At 33.8% G+C, this 9,199-nt stretch overlaps 1 protein-coding gene across 3 annotated transcripts in view; it reads right to left on the bottom strand.

The window, feature by feature from the left end:
* Positions 1-2,619: 2,619 nt before the first annotated feature.
* The window catches only part of LOC111089095, a 42,590-nt gene continuing 36,010 nt past the window's right edge, over positions 2,620-9,199 (bottom strand). For all 3 annotated transcript variants that reach the window (XM_022400901.1, XM_022400900.1, XM_022400902.1), the window contains exons 2-3: positions 8,516-9,032; positions 2,620-3,352 (exon numbers count right to left, since the gene is read on the bottom strand). In XM_022400901.1, the coding sequence (XP_022256609.1) occupies positions 3,247-3,352; positions 8,516-9,030 (621 nt within the window). In that variant the 5' untranslated portion in view covers positions 9,031-9,032 and the 3' untranslated portion in view covers positions 2,620-3,246. The remainder of the gene's footprint in view (positions 3,353-8,515; positions 9,033-9,199) is intronic.

Below are 9,199 nucleotides of genomic sequence, written 5' to 3'. Positions count from 1 at the left end.
TTTTTTTTCCAACAACTGCTGTAATCTCTCTTGTTTATTTTGCTGTCCCAGCTGCCACTGTTGCAGGTTTTCTTGCAACTGCTGTTGTCTCTCTTCTTGTTTCTTTTCTCGTTCTTCCAACAACTGCTGTAATCTCTCTTGTTTATTTTGCTGTCCCAGCTGCCACTGTTGCAGGTTTTCTTGCCACTGCTGTAATCTCTCTTCTTGTTTCTTTTCTCGTTCTTCCAACAACTGCTGTAATCTCTCTTGTTTATTTTGCTGTTCCAGCTGCCACTGTTGCAGGTTTTCTTGCAACTGCTGTTGTCTCTCTTCTTGTTTCTTTTCTCGTTCTTCTTGTTTCTTTTCTTTCTCCTCCAACAACTGCTGTAATTTCTCTTCTCGTTGTTCTTGTTTCTTTTGCTGCTATTGTATTGCTGCCATCAAGCTGTAGTTTGATTTGCCACTTCTCGTTTCCATCTTCTTCTTCTTTTTTTTTCTATCCCACTCTCTGACACCAATTTGTTACGCCTCCGGTCGCCAGTTAATTTTCCGTAAAAATTCTTTCCGAAGAAACTTTCGCGATACAAATCCTTGCCTAAATAAAACTGGTTTATCTTTCTGAATACAACTTTGCGATACACTTAATTTCACGTCATCGACTCAACAATACTCTGTCCACAGTTCAATTACCCATTGTTCCCGTCGCTTCTTGGCTGGTCTTATATATACAAGACTACCCCATATCTAGTAGTCTCCCGACGCTTCATGAGCGTTCTAGAAGTGCGTGGCGTGTTACCAGCGTCACGTGACCTCCGCTGTCGTAACAATATGTTCTGATCCCTCTGCTTAGAACATATATTTCTTAGTAAATCACCAGATACATTAATAAAAGAAATAATTTATTAAATGTAACTTTATTTTATTTTCGGTAATTTTATAATGTTTATACGAAAGCATTATTGAGTCATTTTATTACTATTACATGGAACAGGAATTTACTTGTGCGTTTTCAAAGAACTAATGTCTTTAGATGAATTGTCTGTTTTATACTACCACTAGTTGGCATTACCTTCATCTATGATGCTTTATCAACTGTCTGAGATATTCAAATTATAGAAAACAAATATACATGTAATCAATATTATCTTACCATAATAAATGGTACTAAAAGTCGTGTAAATGTTGAATAAGTTGTTAACAGTAAAATAGGCCTAATACTAATGTCTTATGACATGTATAATAGTAATCATTCTTCGCCAATATGTAAAAGGCGCACACACCATAATAATGTAAAGTATAACTAAAATATAGCTTCCAAAAATACGTATTCCATAGCGTTAGAATAAACTGATAGTTACATAAACACAAAGTTAATACTAGGCCCAGGGTTTACACAAAAGTTATGTTAATGTTAACGTCTGAAGGAAAGAACACTAAAAACGTGATGTTATCAGACAAAAAAAAACAAAACGAAGGTTATAAAAGCCAAATAATGATCGTATTTTAACGTTGTGTTAACAATGGTGGCAATTGGATGCGATTTGGTATTGGGCCGAGTCAGTCCAGTGATTAGCGTTCCAAACTTTGAGACCGTGGATGCATCATAAAAGTAACAGTGAAGTTCCAGTACTTAGTTTCACATAATTTGGTGGTGGGTAGTTTTGACTAGCTGCCTTCCATTTAATCTTTCGCTTCAAAATTAGGGATGGCTAGCGCTGATAATCCAAGAGTAGCATTGTGTGAAATCAAACAAACAAACAAAAGCGTATTTTTTGTTGTTTATACTGTTAGTATTTTGAAATACGATGAAAAAGTATAGTCCTTAGTTGGTGACATAAAACTCAGTTTTAACAAGAGGCATTTTGTATTCTGTTGTTCAATTATAAAAATATTAGGTCATTTTGGGGTTTGAATGTCAATTTAAGAAATAGGTTTACCCATCGCCCTCAGTGGTTCGGTTTTAGTTTTGTTTTTCTTATTCTGTTTCAATTACATTCCCAAGAATGGCTGTAGATGGTGAATGATAGTTTTAAGTGTAGACGTCCTGAGCTGGAGTATTCTTATCCGCTGTTAATCTTTAATTCTCTTTCTGGCAGCTGTTTTGATGTAAAATTAATTATTTCCGAAGGAAAAAAAAAATCATCAAGGGTGTTCGAAGATTAAGTAATACTCTTTTTGCCGCCATAGCTTAGTGGTTAGAGCACAGGCCTGGTTAATGTTTAAATCCCTCCCTTCCCCCTTTTATGTGAGGCTTGCGAATATAATCTGGTGGGAGCTCTATTTTCCCTACTACAATGTGGGTTTTGTTTCCAAAATATTCTAATAGTGTCCATTTTACTTTTCTGATACCCCTAGTTTACATTTCACGTGTAACTATTTATGGTTTGTTGAAAGCTATATACACATTATGTATACATGCATACTTTAATACGCATATATTGTTTTATAACAGAGGCTATGTAGTTGGCTTTCTTATATATGTATACATATCTTTAATGATATACAGAATTAATCTTCACTATTTAACTTCAACATATATATATATATATATATATACAGCACTACGTTTTCTTTGCTAATACCACACACACACACACATAACAAAATTATGAAATTTCAAAAAGGTAAAATGATAAAAATAAAAAACCCAGAAACATAAACATTTTCAAAGATATTAATAAATATGACTTGATGATAACTTTGGGAAATATATGCTTATATTTTTTAATCTGTTTCATTGTGAAAGTAAGTTTCCGCCATGCTCCCACGAACAAAAAAAAGTACTTACTACGAAAAGTGACTTCTCAGACTCTGAACGCTAGTTTCACCTAGAAAAGCTAAGAAGTGAATGTTTATGAGCTTTAAGTAAAGTACAAAAGTTGGTTCTCATTCAGAGTACATAATGTACATAATCATAATGTCATTAAAAAGATATATATATTTACATAAATAACATATTAGCTATAAAAAAAGTTTATGTCTTATCATTCATATTATCCCAAAATATTGGAACCGAAAGATTGTCGTATAAACTAATTTATTGTTATATGATTTTGTAGTGATGCAAACGCTGGTTCTTACAGTAATCTTTGATAACAAAAATCTATTTTTAAACACCTAGAAGAGCTACAAGTGCATGTAATTAAAGACATTCTGTAAAAATGATGGTCCAGCCATTTCATTTTCTCTAATTTATAACATTACTTGATGAAACGATTAATTTAACATTTGTAACAGGAAGCAAGTATTGTGTTCTTTATGGTAACGCTAGATGGCAGTATCGATGCTCACAACCGATGACGTCAATGAAGGTGACAATGTTTCAGCACTTGCTAGTGGAGGAAGATTTTTATTGCATGGTTTTAACGGGTATCTGTGGAATATAAAGAATAAACATTTACTGTGCAACATAAACAGGTTAAAAAATATTTGGTGAAACATTCTACTTAGTTAAGAAAATAAACAATTACACCAAAAGCTTGTTTTTTTATACAAAACACTAAGTACGTCTGAATACATATTTTCTCATTCATTTGATTCTTTAACACTAACTCAAGCGTATTAGTAACTTAGGAAGACTAGTTAATTAATAAAATATTATGACCCCATTTCCTCAGCAGTGTGCCGGGTGTAGCTTAGTTGTTAGCGTACTGAACTGTGAACCTGAGGATCCAAGGTTTAGGTCTCATTACCAATATAAAAAAAAGCGCTCCAAAGTGGGTACGTTTTAATAGTGATTGTCAATTGGTACTATTCGTTAGAGTAGCCCAAAAGTTGGTGTTGGTTGCTGTTGACTAGCTTTCTTCCCTGTTGTAGTCTATCAGTTCATATTTAGGGACAGCTAGCTAGCTAGACTTTGTGTAGCTCTGAGCAAACTTTCGAAACCAACAAACATACCAACCCTTATCGGTGTTATATTCGAGAACGCCTTTTACCGATAGATACGAACTTGTCTCCAGTGACAGAGCTAAAGATAATTAAAATGGGGAGGAAGAAGATAACCATACCAAACAAGTTTAATCGCCCCCAGCTGCTCAGTTCAATGAAGTTTGTCACCCTCGCGCTTAGTGGTTTGTATGAATTTCTAAAGAGAAAGCTAATAAAAAGGACGTAAAAATCACATATAACAATCATACTTATACATATATGGTTGCAAGGATTTGAAGCAAGTAGATGTTTTTTTTTATACGTCTTTCTTTGAAATTAAAATAAAACTTCTTAAGTTCTAGATACATGTCTTGTTCTCAAAAATATTATGTATGCAAGTTATGTTCGTTAAGCGCAAAGCTATACACAATGGGTTTATATGCGCTCTGTCCATCGCGGAAAATCGAACCCTGAATTTTAGCAATGTAAGTCCATAAAACTATCGGAGAACAACTAAATAAAGTAACTTTCGTTTTTGTTTGTTGTACACAATGGGCTATCTGTGCTCTGTCAGCTGTGGGCATCAACATTTGATTGTTAGTGTTATAAGCCCTTAGACTTATCGCTGAGCCACCAAGGGCTTATACATAAGAATTAGTTTTCATTCAAAATTTTCTCTTGACAAACTTGTAATTTAACCGCCAGCCTGATCAAACCCATGCATTGACGGATTAACAGAAATAATTAAAAAACAACAACTAACATGCTATACATTTTTAATGTCCAATTAGTATTTACATTAAAGGTTTAGTTTTCTGGTACCCACTAGCGGGAAGTTTACAGACTTACAGCACTAAAGTCCAGGTTTCGATTCTCCGCGGTGGACAGAGCGCAGATAGCCCATTGTTTGCCTTGTTCTAAAACAAAACAAGCAAACATTTTTTTCAATACTCAAACCCTTATGAATTCTAAACGTAAGGGAAACATGTTTTAATAAGTATACTGTGTAACTCGATAACACTAGAGTTTGCCGTTGTTTTTAGAATCCAGTTTCTTTAGTAATTCGTAACTTAGCTGTTTAGTTGGCGCATGCTCAGTTTGCTAAGGGAAATATGAGTTAAAGCTTTGCCAAAAAGATCCATAGAACCAATCCTAATCGCCATGTGTTTTTAAAAATACAGTTTTTTAATTATCGCTGATAATTAAGGCGTTTTCGCACACTCGTAAATCTAAACGCCGACTTCGTAAACGACGATTAATTAAGAAGTAATAATTATTTTTTGTAATTTTTTTACTGTCTCAACGCCCACCAGTGGCTCAGCGATAAGTCTGAAGGATTACAACGCTAAAAACCGGGTTTCGATACCCGTGGTGTGCACAGTGCAAACAGTCCATTGTGTAGCTTTGTGTTTAACAACAATCAAACAAGTCATATATTAACTTTTCTTGTGATCTTGACGACATTGCGTTATTCTTTGAAAAAGAAACCAATAAAAACACAGACAACTCACCAGCCGACCTAACGAGCCCCGGCATCGGCGAAAGGCCGATACGGCATTGGATATAGCAGAAACAATATGGTTGACGTATTATTATTATTATAATTTTTTGTTACTTTCATCCATAAGTTCTTAAAATTAGATAATGATCGTAATGTGTTTTCTGGCGTCCAATCTCCATGTTTATTCGTACAGTAAAAACGGTAGCAATTTAATTTTATGTTGTGCTTATTTGTTTTAACACAAAGCCACATTGGCCTAGCTTCTGTGTCCATCGCGGGGAAACGAACTTCGGATTTTTTTCGTTGTAAGTCCGTAAACTTACCGCTGACCCACAGGGGAACATTCATGGTTTATAAAGAAAGGTTTAGAATAAATTATAGACCAACAACAATTTGCCCCATTTATTAAAAACATCTTAGTTATACAACAATAATTTTACACTGGAAGTTGTACGAAAATATTTAATTTGAATTGTTTAAGTCATATGCTTGATAAAAAAAAAAATAACGCCGTGTTCTAAATGCGTTCCTAATTTATATATGACATATCTGCTCTGTATTTGTTTGTATATCGTACATAACATATCTATGACGGAAATCAACTATAGAAAATATGGCTTTTTATGTGTATTCCATTGTATTTAAAATGATCGTTTTTAGGGCGGTAGATCAAGTCTGTACGTCCGCTATATTTGGAGAATGTTCATTCCAAACATATTTGTTACATGCTAGTAGAACTTCCCGTGGAAACTACCATAAATAGCGGTCCTAGTGAAATAACATTCAACTTTGTGGGTGTATAATGCCTTGTTTGTTTCTCCAACGTCACAGGTTGTGTTTGTGATGGGAATTAATTATAGTATTTTACTAACAATATCAAACAGTGTGTTCTGAATAGGTTCATTTAAACGGTGCAGATATTATTTTGTATTTCTTAGCATTTAAATAACAAGCAGTTTAAAATTAAATTAGTGAGAATTTTTAATGTTATATTTGATTACTTCTGTAATTCCTCCCTGAAAAAACTATCCGTGTTCTTTATTTTACTACCAACACACATTCAAAACTTATAATAAAAATAACTCGGTAAAGGTGTAGGATATCATAAAGTCTGCATGGATACCTTTTAAATTACCTGGCAAATTCAGATATAATTATTTAACGTAACCCTTTAGACGTTCATTGTGCATATCCTTGAAGGCAGTCTCTATCCTGTTGATAAGGAGATGTGGAAAGAAGATGAAATAAAAATCCAGTATAGCATTAAGCCCTCCCCCTCAGAACCCAGTTAGGAATATTTGTGGTGCTGATTTGGCCTTGACGTTTACAGATGCCCCCTACTATATTTAAGTCAACAACCAGTTCAATAGCAAATTGTTAAAAGTAGATACGAGGCTCCAAAAACGTTGTGTTGTGTATGTTAGGAAAATGTATCATACTACATCAAGGTATATAACAAAAAAATATGATCACCATTTGATTGCGAGATAAATACATACTCTAAAAAAATGTGCTGTAAATAAACACACACAAAATATGGTATTTCGCAACAACACAAATTGTGTTCCCCAAACACAGATTTTTGTGAACTTTTAACAGTTGACTATTGTGGCGACGTAAACATACGATATTACCTGTTGTTGTTGTTTTAACTGCATAAATAACGTGCGGTTTTCAATTCAAAATCACTGATTTTGTTGTGATTGCTGTGTGTAGTTATTTTATAAGAGTCATAATTTCAGATTAATACATATATATCCCTTGTGTTCTGAAGTCTTTTTCTGAAAACTGTTTCACAACAAAGACTCATTTTGTTAGAGACATTAGATGCCCCAACTGTGTCTAATAATAACTGATGTCAAATGTTATTTAATGAACCAAATCTAGTAAAAAGTTGGAGGTTGTTTTATAAGGTTTTGATATTAAAAAATCATACCTGTCAAATTTCAAAACCTTCCAACTAAAAATATCTTACATTAAACACAAAATTGAACAATAAAGTGATAGTCTCTCAGTGGGTCAGTCTGAACATTTACCAGAACGTTAAAATTCGGGGTTTGCTTTCGTGCTGTGGACAAAGCACAAATAATTCATTCTGCAGTTTTACGCAAAAAAATAAGCAAACAAACGAAATAACATTTAATGTAAAGAACGAAAGGAAACTTCTAACCTTTAAAAGTTGAGGCACAGAAAAAATATATTTTCAAATTACTAAAATTAAAAAGCATAATAAATAAGAATTAGAAAACACTAGGTTAAACTTGATAACTGAATTAATAACCAAATACCAAAATAAATTAACAAAAAACAAATGAAACATTTAAATAACGAAGTTACAAAAAAAATTATAACTTTGACGTTGGAAAAACTTTTATAATCTTGGTGTTTGAAAAAAAGTACTTTTATAATCCTGGTGTTGGAAAAAAATACTTTTGTAATCCTGGTGTTGGAAAAAAAACTTTTATAATCCTGGTGTTGGAAAAAAAAAACTTTTATAATTCTGGTGTTGGAAAAAAATAACTTTTATAATCTTAGAGTTGGGGGGGGGGGGAGGATGGGAGAAGAGAATGAGTTTCATTTGTGAAATTATGAGCTCAGAAAATGTAACAGAAATGTTTAAATTAAATTGAAATTATTTTAGATGCTAAGTATAAAATTATTGATAATGGAAACAACTTTAGGAAATAACTACAAGTTATGGTTGTAAAGTTGGATCGAAATTCAAGAAAATTACGTCATTTTATATACACGTACATATTCCATGAACCCATAATGAGAATAAAAGAGAATAGGCTATAATATGCTAACCACACTACACCTGCTTTTTCCAGTGTCGACGAGGCCTTTCGCACAATACTAGGGCTCATCAGGTCGGCTGGGATTCGTCTGACACAGCAGTATTCTAGACACTAGATGTATCACTAATAAACTTTCTACGGACTGAGAACCATAGAAACCGAGTTTGGATAACCGTGGTGGGCAGAGAACAGATAGCCCTTTGTGTAGCTTTATGCTTAACTACAAACAAACTAACAAATTTCTTGAACAACAGTTGTTAGAGCATGAACGAGATTAATTGTAATTATTATGACTTTTATTTATTTCATTTACTAATAAGATTTTTAGGTAAGAATTAATAACACGAAATTATTTTATGCATATACTTACATCTTTCTATCAATATCAGGAGTCGATTCTACAGCAGCGTCACCTAGTGGATGGGATGAAGGTAAGCACTTGGTTCTGGGAAGAGTCATAATGAGAAGAGGTCCCATGGGATAGTCAGATTTGAGTTGTAGGGGGGCTGGGGTGTATAATTCTGGATTCCCAATAGTAGATATCGTATTTTGATCCTTTCTGCTCTTGTCCACAACCCCAGTACTTCGCCAACGAAGGTACCAAACGTATACAGACAACGTCAGCACAGCAAGAGTTAAGCAAAAGAGACCACCAAGAAAAAGTGCAAGGCCCGTCTGCCAAAAAACCACCCCCAGGACGAGCAATACGACACCAGCAACAAAGAGGAAAACAATAGTTCCAAGCCATATCTTTAGAAACAAAACTCTAGAAAGTTTTTCCTTGGGAACGTGGTAAATAGTGTGGCCTCTTGGTGATCCATTGTGTTGGTTATGGCCTCTTGGTGATCCATTGTGTTGGTTTATTCCTGGCGACTGGACTTTCATGGCTACAAAAAAATATTAAAAATGCCTTAAAAGAAAGTAACCAAAAGTAGTTCGATTTTCGTTACAAAAACCACTACACTGCTTGCTCACTTGTTTGTTGTTTAAAATAATATGTCATTAAATCTTCTTCACATTAAAAATAATCCCTGGTGAAAAAAAAGAGGAAGGG

This window comes from Limulus polyphemus, unplaced genomic scaffold (genome assembly GCF_000517525.1).
Source record: "Limulus polyphemus unplaced genomic scaffold, Limulus_polyphemus-2.1.2 Scaffold5226, whole genome shotgun sequence".
NCBI classification, from domain to species: Eukaryota; Metazoa; Arthropoda; class Merostomata; order Xiphosura; family Limulidae; genus Limulus; species Limulus polyphemus.
The sequence above is the reverse complement of the archived record's forward strand: the minus strand, read 5'-3'. Positions and strand labels throughout refer to the sequence as shown.